Source organism: Macrobrachium nipponense, chromosome 46 (assembly GCF_015104395.2).
Source record: "Macrobrachium nipponense isolate FS-2020 chromosome 46, ASM1510439v2, whole genome shotgun sequence".
Lineage (NCBI taxonomy): Eukaryota > Metazoa > Arthropoda > Malacostraca > Decapoda > Palaemonidae > Macrobrachium > Macrobrachium nipponense.
Window position 1 is genome coordinate 20,412,605 of NC_061106.1, and position 16,833 is coordinate 20,429,437.

The 16,833-nt window shown below is 42.4% G+C and overlaps 1 protein-coding gene across 1 annotated transcript in view; it reads left to right on the plus strand.

Moving 5' to 3' along the window:
• Positions 1 to 16,833, plus strand: part of LOC135214793 (Golgi apparatus protein 1-like) — a 109,345-nt gene that overhangs the window by 67,704 nt on the left and 24,808 nt on the right. The window contains exon 14 of the mRNA XM_064249155.1: positions 10,630 to 10,837. Coding sequence (XP_064105225.1) covers positions 10,630 to 10,837 — 208 coding nt within the window. The remainder of the gene's footprint in view (positions 1 to 10,629; positions 10,838 to 16,833) is intronic.

The following is a 16,833-nucleotide window of genomic DNA, read 5'->3' on the forward strand; positions in this document are numbered from 1 at the left end:
AGATCGTGCCGTGGCACGAATCTTGAAGGATTGCTTCTCGTCCTCCGAGGCGTCCTCCCCACACAGGGGTTTGGAGTTCTCGGAAGGACTCGCGCCCCCTAAAGAAGCTTTAGAAGAAGAGGCGCTTCACGTCCTCTCTCTCGTCACGAGTGAACGCTCATGTATACATCATTTATACATTATTAAGGAGGCTCATTCATCTTGTCCAGAAGAGTGATTTGATCCTCCTGCGAGTGACCGCTCATGTATACATCAATTTACCCTACATTAAGGAGGAGGGCTCATTCATCTTGTCAGAAAGAGTGATTTGAGCCTCCTGCGAGTGAACGCTCATGTTATACATCATTTATACCTTATTAAGGAGGCTCATTCATCTTGCCAGAAGAGTGATTTGAGCCTCCTGCGAGTGAACGATCATGTATATGAACGCTCATGTATACATCACTTATACATTATTAAGGAGGTTCATTCATCTTGCCAGAAGAGTGATTTGAGCCTCCTGCGAGTGAACGCTCATGAAGTTAGAGCTGTTTTCAACATCGCTAGCATTCCAAAAGAATTTGGTAATCAAGGACATTCTTGATTCCACCTTTTGGAGGAGCAACTCAGTATTCCGTCTCCTCTCCTCATGGCGCTCCGTATACGTTATGTAACGTTCGCTTTACTTCGAAAAAGCAAGCTGATAAGTTTGACGCGCCGGCAAGCTGCTGTGCACAGTCAAACACTTATTGTCTCTGGTCGGCATAAGAAGGGCAATTTAGACGTGAGGAAGCTTTGGAGGTGCTCGACGTCCTATAATTAGAGACATTCTCCAGGACGCTCGGCAAGCACCTTGCGGAAGACGAAAGCCATACGTCTTCCTTTAGTGTTCACACTCTTCAGGTAGCAGCGTGCGGCTCTCCATGGAGACTCGCATGAGGACGTCCCTTAAAATATTCAATGTCATACGCAAAACGCGGTTCGTCATAACATTGAGATGTTGGCAAGGTCGCTCGCCAGGACGCCTCTTGGCGGGCCTTCCTTGCATGCATCAAGGCGCTCAACGAGTTCCTCTCTGAAACGTCGTTCAGAAGACTTGGTGTTCTCTGCTCAGACACTCTCGTAGCTAAGCAGGACGTTTTTTGAGGACGCTCAGCAGGACGTTTTCCAGGACGCTAAGCAGGACGCTCGGCAGGACGCTTTTGAGGACGCTCAGCAGGACGCTCTCCAGCACGCTTTTGAGGACGCTCAGCAGGACGCTTTTGTGGACATTCGCCAGGACGCTTCGGTGGAAGCTCGGCAGGACGCTTTGCGAGAGAAAAGACTTGTTGAAGGACGTCTTATTTGCTGTTGAGGACATTTCTTTACAGAAATTTTTAAAAGGATTCGGAGTTAGCGGAGAGACATACCCGAATTTTTTCTTCGATCCCTCTTTCCTCTTCATCGATTTCTTTGAGAATCGGAAGATTATATACTCTGGATTCCTGGGTGACTTTCGGTCATGTAAAGGGTTTTTCCCCCTTTCCCCTATTAGCAAGTGCTAATAGTTTGTCAAGTCAGGACGTTTTCCCCATTGTCATTTAAGTGGGGGTACCCCTCATAAATGGGGTAGTTCTCATTGACATAGATTTTAACGTTTTTATCGTTTAAGCGAATAAAACTCATTAACAAATTTTGGAAGAGCTCTCATTCATTTTCAGAGGCTCATCGGGGTTAAGAGAAAGACTTGTAGACTATCCAGGAAGTCTTTTGTCCAATATCATAAGAACATTGACGGTCTTTTTTCGATCCTCTGGTTCTCTCTTGATGATCTCTATTCGAATATTACTCCCCTTTTTTTTCTTGGAAAAGAGTCAAGGAGTTCTTTTAAAAGTCTCGTTCATTAGAACGTGGACAGTTGTTTTCCTTTCTTTCTCTCTTCCTCGTCGAGGAAAGATGTAGTAGAGAATTCGATGTTCAAATTACTACAATACTTACGTAGTTTATCTTTGCATCATTTTGCTAACGCATGGGTCAAGTCATATACACATATCGTATTTACCTCTGCGGATAGAAGCCGAAAGAACTGTTGTTCTAATGTATTTATTTGACACTCCCTTCAACCTTCCAAGAGTTTTCGGAGTAAGAACAACTCTTCAGGTATTGTTACGACAACACCCAACTCAGCTTCTGTATTTAGCGAATTCTGTTTCGTTTAAATAGGCCTGCTTGAGAGTTTTCCTTTTGCTCGATAATATCATACCTATTCCTTCGTAAAGGGAGTAGCTGGCAACTCAGGCAGATGTATTCTGTTCACCATTGAAGCTTTCCTTCGAGGAAGACTTCTCCTTCACTCTTTTTGATAGAGATCGAAGGTGGTCGACCTCCAATCCTTATTTTTGTTTTCTTGAAGGAAAGAATTTAGGATGGAGATCGTTGTTCAGAATACTATAAATATACTACGTATATTAACCTCGCGACATGATTCTACTAAGCAGTTGAATTGTCCGAGGGGTAGGCGCATATCCTAGTTATTCTACGGATTGCGACTTAGACGAGAATATTCTAATTGAACCTGCAACACCAAAACTCAGCTTCTGTATTTAGCGAATTTTGTTTCGTTTAAATATGCCTGCTTGAGAGTTTCCTTTTGCTCGATAATTTCATACCTATCCCTTCGTAAAAGGAGTAGCTGGCAACTCAGGCACATAGTGCGAGACGATGATCAAGGCTGCTGTTACTGTGATCTACGCAGTACCGGCTAGCTCTGTGTCATGCGCGGTTGGTTACGTCTCTCTCCTTGCGGGAATGGCTGAATAATCCGTCTCTCTGCCCTACAATCATGGATTTTAGCCTCGGGTTGAGGAAATTTCTAGTAATCTTGAATGATCATACCTGCCGTTTTACTTAGAAAATTTTTTCAACAAGATATCTCTTATACTTGTTAGGTGCGGGTTTTACCGCACGGTAACATTACATTCTGTACGAATCTACCGCGGCATAGCACTATAATATGCTCTCCTGCTTATTGCAAAGCGCAGCCTTATTTAGGGAAGGAAGCAGGCTGAGTGAGGGAATGGATGAGTTTTTTCTGCTGGGGACCATTTCCTTGCTGGAGAAGCTTGTTTTTTTCCCTTGTTTTAATAAAAGCAATTCAGACCTCTACAAAAAAAAATTTTCTCTCACGAAGAAATTGGAATAACATCAAAGATCTTGTAATTCTAATTTTTCTCTCCAACGGCTTGAGGATCACCTCGGGTGATAGCGAGAGGGTGCCAGACATCCGAACAGAGAACAGATGTTCTGGCACATTGTCTGAAAGAATTGGAAGCCAAATTGGTCGGTCTTCTCCAGTTTCCTCGAAGGGTGAGTTTGGATCGAGTGGCCCAAATCATCTCGGATAATTTCTCAGCTCTCTCATAGCTCGAGAAGAAAAGAGAATTGGTTATGGGCTTGGGCACGGAACGTAACGATCCTCAAGAGGTTCATTAAACTAGTGCACGTCCGTGCGGGTCTTCTCGATCGAAGGCAACAACTACTGACGTCTGAGTAATCCTCACTTAGAAGTATGTCGAAAGTGAGAGAGACTGAGGGCGTCCTTTCGTTACGTTTTTCGTAATATTGAGACGAAGGAGCTTCCTTCTTAAGTTGTTTCCCTTATTCATGATCCTAGAGGATTAGCTTTAGTCGCCACATGTTGGCCTCTAAGAGGTTGGATTCACAGAGGTCAGGTTAATTCAGAGAATTGTCCAAAGACCCTTCCCGAGAAGAATCGGTGTAATCTAACATCGTCACTTAGTGAAGTATCTATATCTCTCCTCTCTGAGTCTGAAGGCGTTCAGACTATCGAGAAGCGATAAGATCTTCAAGATTAATGGCAGTCTCTTGGCCAAGGCAAAGCAGTGCTGCCTATTTTCAGTTTTCAATCGGAGGGGGCCGTTTCTGGAGATAGTGAAGGGAAATGACTGTTCCTCCACCTCGGACCTCTGTGAATTTCGTTATGGTTCTATCTTTCCGTATGAAGTATGAGATAAGATAGAAGTCCTAACTATTGTAGAATATGCAAATATGTTGTTGACGGCCTCTAGGCTCAGAGATTCGTTCTGTCAACAACAAAGCTTCACGATCTTTGAGGTCTGTGGAGATCTTGAAATTCTCTGGATCAAAGGTTCCGGCAGGGAACTTAGACGTAGTCTGAGTTTCTGATGCCAAAAGCATTTCGAACCTTCCTTTCTGCGAACTTAATACACGTGACCAGAAAGGCTAATATTCTCAACCGCTCTAGCCACGGCAAGGAGGTTTAGTGAGGTTTTAAGCCTCATCAGAGGTTTTGGCTTTAAAGGACATAATGCGGTCTGTCCTCTAAGCCTTCCCGTTCTTGATAAGAACGAAAACCTGTCTAACCCTTGACCCGAAGGCTTGGAGACCGAACGGTATGGGCACAAATTATTGGGCAAGGGCATTAGAGAGTCCTGTGCCCTGTAGGGTCTCTCAAGTTTTATCTTGATAAAACTATAGAAAGTCACGGTCAACGGACAAATCTGCGGTGTTCCGTAAAAGACCAGACTGGTTCATGTCCAAGAACACCCTGGCATTATAGCCAAGGAGTTCTTTTAAGAGTCTCATTCTTATGTTTGCATAAAGATTTGAGATTTTTTCTTAATATCAATGCTCAAGAGGTGAGGGCGCGCCTCGAAGCATTTCAACAGAGCATGACACTCAGTTAACATCCTGAGTGCCACGCTTTAGTGAAGCAACTCTGGGTTTCGCGTTCACCGCCCTCCCGACAATCTGCGGTTAGTTCCGTAAAAAGACTCAGGAACTGGTTTCATGTCCAAGAACAAAACCCACCTGGCATTATAGCCAAGGAGTTCTTTTAAGAGGTCTCATTCATTATGTTTGCATAAAGATTTGAGATTTTTTCTTATATGAATGCTCAAGAGGTGAGGGCGCGGCCTCGGAAGCATTTCACAGAGCATGCCACTCATAACATCCTGAGTGCCACGCTTTAGCGAAGCAACTCTGTGTTCGCTTCACACTCCCGACGGGATGTGAAGACGACATTTCAGATCCGTAAGTCGCTAGGACCATACATATCCTAGATATATTATTGGGTGCAGGAAGCACACGAATCCTATCCTATAGAAAAGGATAGGTGTGCTTTTAACTTTGAAGGGTTGGTCGCTTGAGGCGCGTTCCTTTTCTTTAGCCTAGAAGTTATGGAACTAACTTTGATAGGTTAGGTCAGGTGGTGGTTTTAGCTTCGGTGTCCTCAGAGTATGGTCATATGGTCTAGTCACTTGTGGTCACGCCCCCGTTGACAGATCATCTAGAGCGCACCAGCATTACAGGTCTCTACCTCGCTGGCAACTCTAGTAACGCAGAAGCAGACTTTGGTGACAGTAATCACGAAGTCGGCTATGCTAACAGGTCAGGAACCAAGATGTATTTCATCTACTTAATTTAGTTTCCCACCCAAAAATCCCTATTCTGTCTCTTCCCCCCATCCGAAGGTGGGATTCAGCTATATATATATCTGTCAGGTAAGTTTCATGAACAAAATGTTATTGTTATAATACAATTAAGTTTGTTCATACTTACCTGGCAGATATAATATAATTAAAGTGCCCACCCCCTCCGCCTCCCCTCAGGAGACAGTGGCACTGATAAAATATGAATAGAAAATGGGAATAGTTCCTGATATCCGCCTCCCAGCGGCGGGAATGGGTACTACCACCTGGCCGCCCACTGCGTGTGCCGCGAATTTTTAAATTCTGTCGGACTTCAGAAAATACAGCTATATATATCTCGCCAGGTAAGTATGAACAAATAAACTTAATTGTATTATAACAATAACATTTTCCAAGTAAGGTATATGAATGAAATAGTGATGGTAATTTTGATAATTTTGTTCACCATTGTAACAATTTTGTGTAGATTTTAGTCAGAATTGGGTTACAGTAGTTTCCTGTTATCTGAATTTGGGATGGATAACTGTAAATTGTAGGTAATTATGATTACGTAGTGTAATAGCCCTATCAAGAGAAATGATGTGTCTACTTTTTTTGTTGTAGCATTTGCTCTTATTATAGCCAAGCTCTGACTTCAGCAGTATAGATCTTACAAATGTGTAAATAATATATAATTAGATTGATACTACGGTAAAATTCTGCTCAGTATATATGTGGAATTTCAAAACTACCTCAATGTAGTCTCCCTTGGGCTTGTGTAGCCTACATTCCATCAAGTTATGTTCAGTGTACACTTGTCAGTTAGGTATATAAATTTCAACAAAAGGCAGGTAATGTATAAAAAACACTAGCAAATTGTTCCCTACTGTAGGGAACAGTGTATATCCAAAATTTTGTTTTTACTGTTTGTAAGATCATAAACTCTAATTTAGATGTGCTCTGATCTTGCCTATGGCCAGCCCCTTTGATCATTATCTGTATGAGTATGGGGGCACCTTGATTTGAGCATCACTTTGATCAATAATAATGATATTATGGAAGGATTCCCCTTCTGGGGTAACTGCGTTTGAAAACTATTACTGTTTCAGCTGGATTTAGTTTATGTACCCATCTCTGTTTATTCTTACATGGAAAGATACTGCTGTTCGTGTTATTACCTCTTAACATGTTATTGTGCTCACTGGCAGTCTCCTACAGAAGTAAGGAAGTGAATATATAAAAGGGTAGTACTCTTATGTATGAATGGGGAGCAGGCTTAAGGTTGGCAGAAGTAAGGGTTGGCAACATTTTATTGTTCTCTTGCAATTTCAGATGTTGTTGCTGTAAGATCTTATTCTAAAATGTGGAAGTCCCTTCTTGTGGATTGGTGATTTTGGAGTATTTCATTGGTGTAATGACAGTTGGCTCTCTCTCTCTCTCTCTCTCTCTCTCTCTCTCTCTCTCTCTCTCTCTCTCTCTCTCTCTCTCTCTCTCTCTCTCTCTCTCTCTCTCCAGCCAGTTATTTAAGTTCCGTCTTTTATTTTTTACTTCAGGAATGGTGTCTGTTCAGGTGGCTATATGAATGTACATTGTCTTCAGTGGTGTGTTTTTACTGGCTAGTTGATGATGTTCCTCTGAAAGACAGGAAAAATTAAATTTCCTTTACAGTGTTTTTTTTTTCCAGGCCATGCATGGCTTTTAAGAATGTGCAGCCATTGATGGTCTTGTGATGTCTATAATTTTCTTGGCTTAAACCAGTTCTTCCCTACAATGTGGCATTCTGTTCTTTGGAATCATGTCTGAAAAATCTATGGCCTTTTGGTTTGATGCATAGGAATGTGTTCATATTGAGATAGTAGTAATAGAAATTACTAGCCTCAGAAAAAATTTTAGAGCAAGTATATATTTTTTGGTGCAAACCATACCCTTGTTGTTTGGATATTAACTCCAGGTGTTTTTTCATGAAACTACTCTGTAGTTATTGTACTTGATTTCTGTATGAAGGGTGTTTGTGGTGGTTAAATATCAACTATAATTGTTTGAATGGCTTGATTATATTTTGGCTATTTTACAGAATATTATTAGTTATTTTGAGATTTAAAAAAAAAGTGATGAAAATGCTGTACTTTATTTAAGGGAGCACTGTATAATTTTGTATTAGAACTGAGCATGATCAAATTTGTTTTTCAGCTGCTGGCACTGAAAGACTACACATTCTCCCCACGATTCAAAGAAGCCTGCAGCCCTGATGTTGCAAAGTTCTTTGTAATAAACCCAAACCAAAGAATAAGTAAGTTGCTTGTACTGTCTTATTCATTTGTTTCCGTAGAATTTCTTCATGAATTTATGATTCACTTGACATTACATTATGTCGTATAATTAATATGTTTCTGTGGAATATTTCATTCATATATGTATCTGATACATCTTGTAATGTATATGTATTTGGTTCTAGTAATTCTAGTAATATAATCCATGATATAATGCTTATCTAGCCTTGCATGGAAAAAAATGGCTTAAATGTTTGTATTTATCAAGTTGTCTGCTGCTATAAATTGGGGATGTTTGCTTTATTTATAGTATGGAACACTGTCTTTTTGACTGGTGAAGTTAGTTTTAGATTAAGCTTGCCTTGTGCTGGCATAGTTTGTTGCTCTAGGGTTGCCTGAAAAAATTGGTGATGAATGTTCTTTGCTATTACTTTTTTATGAAAATATGGCTGAGGCAAATTGGATATGTGTAAACTATGCTACATATTCTGGTACAGGGACTTTTAGTTCATTTTTTTTTTTAAGCAGTTAGTTCCTTTTTTAACACATGAATGAGAGTTTCTTTAACACATGAATGAGAGTTTCTTTTTGAGCATCAGGCAGTTGTGGCTTAAATACAAATCCTGATGTCCCTTGAGTCAGAACTGAAATCAAATTTGATTTCCCTGATGGTTATTGAGTTTTGATATAATTGCAAACCTCTTTTGCTTAACTAAAACACTCATTCACTGGTTTAAATTAGTGAAGCATTAGGTAGGTAAGTTAGACATCCCACGTATGAAAGGGTACATTGTTATCTATCAAATATTTTTTCTAGTTTGCTTGCAAACTTGTGGACTAGTACATCAACAGCTATTCATTTCACTTTCCAACTTTTCAGTATCACTTTATCATCAGTTGCATTCGTACCCATACAGGTAGTAAAAGAAGTGAAGCTGATAGAAGTGGCCAAAGGTGCAACTGATATTTTTATTGTGATTACTTAACATCCCTAAAACCCATGATTATTAATCAATAAATTGTAGAATATAAGCAGTAATGATTCTGATAGCAGCGAAATTAAAAGGGCAGATCAATACTCAGTATTGTTAATGTGGAATTAATCGTATCAAAAGTAATGGCACAAATAATTTTCATTTGCCTTATAAGTGATCACTCATGTTTGACCCACAGACATGTGATGAATAGCCCATGACCCAGTTCTTACATGCTCAGAATGTAAAGTAACACTAGCTGTTGAAATTTTTTCCCCCATAATTGTTCAAAATATGATTGGTGTCAAATATCAGGGTAGGAAAAGAAAGAAATTTTGTTGGAGTCTCTATTTTCAGTTAATTGTTATGAAAGTGAATCAAGGATGAGGAGAGACCAAATAAAATTATTGGACAAGTACTTCAGTACACTCAGCAGACAGTAGTACCATTGTAGAAGAGTGTTTCACTTTCTTTTTTGCAAGTGAATATACTGTATATTTATATAATTTTTTGATATTAGTGAATGATGGTGGAAAAAAGAAATGAGAGAGCCATCAAGAGAGATAGCTAGCTGACCTGTGAGGACAGACGGATACTCTGGTACATGCAGCATAGAAGTGAATATGTATAGGGATGTGAATACTTGTAGGTATCTATAAAAAGAAAAAAACAAAAGTGAATGCTGTGAAAATCTCTTGCAACTTTCCCCGTCCAGCTAGTTCCCATCCTCCAAAAAACAGCTGGATAGCAGCCTGATCCTACATTCCTTATCGTGAGAAAGTCAGCAACAGAGAAATTATAGAGCAATTGAAACAGTTGTTGAAAAGAAAGAGATAAGAATTCACAACATAATACAAAAAAATTAGGTATAGGAAAGAAACCACTTCACTGATGTGTATAACTTAGAACAAATGAAGAGAAAGATGGGGTTGTTTATTTTTCAGAATGTTTGGAGAGATTCTCATTTATTTAAGAATGGAATGAAAACATTAAAAATTGCAGTCAGTCACTCTGTTTTACATCATCTCTGAATTGATTTCTCTCTCATTTTTTCTGTTTTCATTTTAAACAGTAAATAAAAGTGAGCATGCATGTGGGAGTGTGAATGTTTTGATTGGGTTGATTTTGAAGGGAAAAAGGCCTCATGATAATGTCAACACCTGCTTTAGTTCAAATTAGCAAATAGCAAACAGAAAAGAAAGTCAGGAAGCAAAGAGGAAATAAAATATGTATATTTTAAAGTAAGAAGATTTGATTATTGAAAAAAAAATTCTCTCTCTCTCTCTGCTCTCTCTCTCTCTCTCTCGTCTCTCTCTCTCTCTCTCTCTCTCTCTCTCTCTCTCTCTCTCTCTCTCTCTCTCTCTCTCTCTTCCCTAATTTTCTTAGTGGGAGAATACTGTGTCCTGACAAGTTCAATGTTAGAGAATTTATAAACAGGTAAAATTTAATAAAATTCATTTTTATTTTTATGGCGTATATCTTATTGAGTAAAATTATCAAATGACCATATAGAAAAGACCATTGAATTTTTATTCTGTCTTTTTCTTAAATCTGTGGGTATTTGTTGGGTTGAACTAGAACTGTCAGAAGCACTAAGCAGCACAAAAAGGAAACAGAAAATATTGCAGGTAAGATTTGAGATTGAAAAGGGTGAAAGCGGAGTGACAACAACCACACATTATTGCCTAAAGGGAAATATTGATCTTTGAATGTGAGAAATACAAGTTTTTTTGCCCCATTCAGTCAGGCAATTGTATGTGTGTAATTATCATTGAAAATCTCAGCATACATAGTTATTTTAAATGTACTACACTATGACATGTACTTGATACTTCACTCTTGAAGAGAATAACATGTAGTAAATGAATGTTAACAATTGAACCAAATAGTTAATGTGCATACTGCACAAGATACTGCCTTGACATGTTGATGACATCTTACATCTTGAAGTGCATGATTTTTCTCTTTTTTTTTTAGGGCAGATGTTATTGAATGCCTGAGTTTGCAAGTTCGGAATGACATTTTAGCAGACAACCGTCATCAGGTCTCCAAGCCATGCCGTCAGCAGCTTCGACAGCAGTTATTTCAACGACATGAAAACTTCAGACTGGATCCAAGACTTCAAGATGGGTGTGAGGGGGATGCCCGAAAATTCTGTAAAAATGTGAAGCGAGGCAGAGGGGCTGTAAGTAACCACATTTTTGTCAGGGTGCTTTATATTGTGGAGTGTTCTTCCAGAGTCAGGGGATCAAGTTTTTTTACCTTGTACCTAAGTATTTTTACAGTATTTTTCATTGTTTTACTAAAAGCATCAGTTTGCAGTCGTACATTTGAGGATGGTCCGAGAACAGGATTTGCAATTAATGAGTCATCACGATGACAGACTGCGTGGGATTTTTCATACCACTATATTAAAGTTAAAATTACTATTGTTAAGTTCTTGTTTTCATGAAGAAATAATTATATAAAGAAAATTGTTGAGTAATTATTGCCATCAGCAGTCAAATAGTCATGATCATAGTAACGTTCAAATGTAGTGCTGTCTATATATAAATAGAACAGAAGTAGAGGCTGTCATAGGCTAACGGTCTCTGTTGGCCACTCAGATTTTAGATGTATATTCTGTTTGAGAGAGAGAGAGGGAGATAGTATTCTTAAGGCTTGACAGATGTACAATTATTTTATTATCTTGGTTTTTTTTTTATCTTGGGGTTTCGGAGTAACTCAACGCTGAACCACCAACCTTATGAATTTTGATGCTCTCAACATAGGAACTCACATAATACACAAGATACTCAATAAAATGACAAATTTTTAATCACTTTGTATTTTGGGGGTCACATGATACGAGAGATCATATTTTACACTGTTCTTGGTGGGGTGCTGATAAGCAAAAACCGCCATTAACCGAAACTCGGCGAATTATGGCAGGTTTCGGTTAACAGTGCCGATAACCAGTTAATGGCGCCTCTGTTGAATATGTTATGGCGCCATAACTCTATCATTGGCACCTTATGGTGCCGATAACTGAAATTTAGCTCATTATGGCACCATAAATCACTGATTTATGGCACTAGACAAACGCCATAAAACAGATCGCTATTAACCGAGTCTACCGATAACGGGGGACTGCCTGCATACAGTAATAGAATATGTAATATGATGAGCGTACGTGGTACAAGCAGTCTCCGGTTATTGGCAGGGGTTCTGTTCTGATGGCTTGATGAAAAGTGAAAATCGGTGATTTGTGGTGCTCATGGCGCCTAGAACCAGATTTTGCCACCGATAACCAGTTAAATGGTGTCTCTTTTGGGTATGTATCGGTGCCATAACTATCATCGGCTCCGATAACTGGAAATTGGTGCTGATAATAGAGTTATGGCACTGATACTAACCTAAAAGAGCCACCATTAACCCTTAAACGCCAAAGCGGTATTTTAAAAATTGTCTCCCGTATGCCGGCGGCGTTCACGAGTGAGCGCCGAAGCGGAAAAAATGTTTTTTTCAAAAAATCACAGCACGTTCAGTTTTCAAGATTAAGCGTTCATTTTTGGCTCCTTTTTTTGTCATTGCTTGAAGTTGAGTATGCAACCATCAGAAATGAAAAAAATATCATTATCATATATAAATATTGGGATATATGACAGCGTGAAAAAAATTTCATATATAATTGTATACAAATTGCGCTGTGAGAAAACGGTTAAAGCTATCGAGTTAATTTTTTTTCGTTGTATTGTACACTAAATTGCGATCATTTTGGTATGTAACACATTGTAAAACGATCAAGGCAACACAGAGAAAATATTATCACAAAATGATGCATGAATTCGTAACGTGCGGACATAAAAAAAAGCTGTTTTAAAAAATTCACCATAAATCGAAATATTGTGCTAGAGACTTTGCGTTTGTTGCAAAATGAAGGTAATTGATTGAATATTACTATAATGTAAGTGTTGTAGCTTACAATTACAGTTTTCGACCATTTCGGTCGAGTTAAAGTTGACCGAAGGACAAATTTTTTCTATTTATCGTTATTTATATGGAAATATTTCAAAACTGATAAAAGCTACAACCATAGGTTGTTTTTTGTTGTTTTCTACATGAAATTGTGCACATTTTCATATATAAAAATTTATGTAACAACTAATTTAAAATGGTGCAAATATTACGACAATCAGACGAAAAAATTTATGATTTTTTCGCAAGTTACCGATCGGACATAGGGAAAAAGTTTTTTTTTTTATAAATTCACCATAAATCGAAATATTGTGCTAGAGACTTCCAATTTGTTGCGAAATGAAGGTAAATGATTGAAACTACTAGAATATAAGAGTTTTAGTTTACAATTGCGTTTTTCAACCATTTCGGTAGAGTCAAAGTTGACCGAAGGTTGAAATTTTGGCACTTATCGTTATTTATATGAAAATATTTCAAAACTGATAAAAGCTACAACCATGAGTTGTTTTTTGTTGTATTCTACATAAAATTGCGCACATTTTCATATATAATACTCCATGTAACGGCTAATATAAAATGGTGCAAAAATTATGTCAGTGACAAAATAATTTCTGAGATGTGTCGCTGATACTTTTTAGTGCGAGAAGAAAGAAATTCGCGCTTGTGCGCCTGGGTATGATTGTAAACAAAACAACGCCTAGATCCGTGAGCTCCCAGCATCCCCCAAGACGCGTGATTCAAAAGTTTTCGCCTAGTAGGCCTATAACTATTTTTCCGCGAGTTTTTAAAAAAACTTTTTTTATATCGACATACTATACGTCCAATCGGCACCCAACAGACAATTGTTCCGATACGTAATACAAACCATCGGTCCTTTAACAATAGGAAGTAGCTAGCAGCAGCTGGAACGGTCGTAAGCTTCGACGAAGGGAGAACGGTAAGGTTTAGTTAACTGCTTGTCGCGCGACTGGAGGTAAACAAATCACTTTTGCTTTCGGCCGTGGGTGTGAAGGACGTGTTCGTCATCGCTCTCTGCCCGCTTCATCGTCGTATGCTTTGTTTATATTGTGTTTTCTACTAATGGTTTGTTTGACTTGAAAATGAAACTGTAAGTACACTGTTTTCATTTTCATTACTTAATTATGAACCAACATGGAGCTATCGCCGTAGATGCGGCGATTTCCTCTCTTTTCATGAATTGAACCCTTGAATTATGTCCGGTGCCGGGGAGGGCGGGGGCGCGCTCGCGCCGAGTCATGTATTTTGGGCGAAAGTGTGTAATTGAAAAATGTAAGTACTTTTTTCATTATATTTTTGCCCTGTGCGTTCGTTACCGAGAGCGTGATTGCACTCGGCACGAGCCTTTTATTTTGTATGATAAAATGCAATGAAAGTGGATTCGCAATGCAGTATTCTTTTCATTTTCATTTATTTATTTGCATAAATTTAATTTGGATCAATTTTCGCTCTTACCTGGGAATTGATCCTTACGATTATTTTCTGTGAAAGTGAAATCGCAAGTGCAGTATTCTGTTTCATTTTCATCATATATTTTATGATAGCATCATATTATTTGGATCAAGTTTCCGTTCTTACCCGGGAATTGATCTTTTCCCCTTTAAGTTTCTATGAAGTGATCGCAAGGGCAGTATTCTGTTTCATTTTCATATTACTTTTCACTGCTGTGCGGGGGTGAGGGGAAGCGAAGGTCTGCCAGGAAGTCGTCGGAAAGCTCTCCCGTGACTCCCTTGGTATCCGATTCTTCGTCTTCCTTCCTGCCCCCCGCTCAGCTTCTTCGTTGTATTTTGTATTTGGGGTCTTCCTTGCGTTCGGGGTGGGGGCATGTCTTCCCCCCGTGCATGAGGGGAACCCCTCTTACTAATCTATCTATGCTACCGCAGGTGCTACATCCGTGGGAGACGACCTTGGACAGGTATGGACCACCGCGGCGGCAGGGCGTGCCTAGCATCCACGGGCTGCTGCAGCGTCTAGCGAGGTCTGGGGCGGTCTCCACTACTACCACGGCCGCTTATGCTGCTCCCCCCCCTCCTGGTCTACACTCCCCATGCTGTGTCGGTGACGCCGTCTGCCGCTACTAGGGCCGCCGCCGTACCGAGGGGGTGTTGCCGCCGGCCGCCTGTTTTTTTCTTCGTGTTGCCTGCCCCAGACTTCCGCTGTTTCCAGCAATGCTCCCTCCCCTGGACCGGCCGCCAGTACCCAGGTTCCGCTGGCTGCCGATGATTCTACGAGGCGATCGCTGGGCCTGCCGTACCTGCCGCTGATGTGATTCCCGCTGTTGGCTTGGCTGTCCCTTCTGGGTCTACCGCTGCCGCTGTTCCTGCCGCTCCTGAGCTGGTGCTGTTCCTGTCGCTCCTGGTTCCTGAGCCTGTCCATGCTGGTCCTGCCCACGGTGTGTCTTCCCCAGTCCCAGGTCCTTCCGGACAGGTGCAGTCGGGCCGTGTTGCCTCGGCAATAGCCCCGGCTCCGGCCTGGATGGAGGACCTGACGACTGTCCCTGCGTGAGCTGACGAGGAAGAGGAAGAAGAGAAGCTGTCATCTTCGTCTTCATCGTCTGCTGCTGCCTCTTCCCCTTCGACTTCTAAGGCCCATAAGCCGAAGAAGAAGAAGGCTGCCTTCCCCCCTAAGAAGTCTCCCTTCGGGAACTTCTAAGGGCCCGCCCGTCCCACCCCGGTGGGACGGGGGGTCCTTCTGCTGGTCCTCTGCTCCTTCGGGAGCGGGCCCGTCTCCCCTTCCGTAAGGAAGAGATAGACGGGGACCAGAGGAGTATCGGTTAGCTCTGGTACTTCCTCGCCTGGTGCTAGGGGCGATGCCGCTACGCCAGGTTCCGGCTCGGTCTCTCGTTCGCGAGAGATCCCGAGTGTACGTTCTCCCTCGGGAGACCGTGCAGCCAAGTTTCGGCGCCAGAGTTCGCTCAGCGCCAAGACGCGGCACGGAGCAGAAGGCTGGTGAGAGCCGCTCAGTGACTCTCGCCAGGTCAGCGGCCGCTCTTGCAGCGACCAGCTGGTAACCCGGGTTTTTTTTCCCCCCTAAGAAGGCTCCTTCGGGACCTTCTAAGGGCCCGTCTCGCTCCGGCGATTCGGGGAGCTCTTCTGCTGGTCCTCCTGCTCCCTCGGGAAACAGGGCCCGTCTCTTCTTCTACCAAGGAGAAGAAGACGGGGACCAGAGGAGTACCAGCTTCGGCTGGCACTCCTCGCCTGGTTCTAGCGGTTCTGCCGCTAAACCAGGATCCGCCTCGGCTTCTCGTTAGCGAGAAGTACCGAGTGGACGGTCTCCCGCGGGAGACCGTCCAGCCAAAGTCTTGACGCCCGAGCTCGCTCGCCGTCAAGACCGAAGCGCGGAGCAGAAGACTGGCGAGAGTCGTGCAGACGACTCTCGCCAGGCCAGTGGACGCTCTCGCAGCGACCAGCTGGCTGCTCGGGTTGACGTGATGGTCGCTGACCAGCCACGGGTTGAGGCGAGGAAGGGGTCCCGCGGCCGTCGGTACCAGCCACGGCTGGTACCAGCGGCTCGACGCGCCGAGAGGACGCTCGCCGGTCTCACCGCGACAGCGAGCCTAGCAGGTCACCTGACGCCGCTCCCATCGGGACCGGCCGGCCGGAGACGGTAACCGCAGCAACAGCTTCGCCTGACGCTAGAGATCAGCGTCGACATTCTCAGCCGAGCCTCTCGCCCCAGGCGAGCGGCAAGGCTAGGCCTGCTGCTCGATCGCCACCGCGGGTTGACGATCAGCAGCAGCCCTCCAAGCACGCTGGTCCTGCCAGCGAGCTAGGGGGGAGCGTCAGGTCTGCCTCTTCTGTACCTTCAACCTCCTCGGGCTACACCGGGAGGAGCGAGGTACCTATGAGTGATCGCGAGAGGTGCGCCGCTCGCGATCCCGCTATGACGCCGTATGGACCAGGCACGGTTCTAGGACCGCACCAGACCTACGCGCCAGTAGCTGGAGGCGACCGTCAGAGGTCACTGCCGCTGTTCCTCCTTCTGAAGGAGGAGTATCTCGGGATCTGTTCTTGCTGGAGGGACCCCCTGGACGGTCCTACTCCGCGAAGACGGCGGTACTCCTTGAGATACAGAGGAATTTTGCAGAAGTCATTAAGCTGATTCGTCAGCATAATGACCTTGCGGAAGGATTGCCGCTCCCACCGCAGAGGCCAACGTCTCTGCTCGAGTCGTTTTGGGGCCCGAGAGGGAACCCAAACCGGCGGT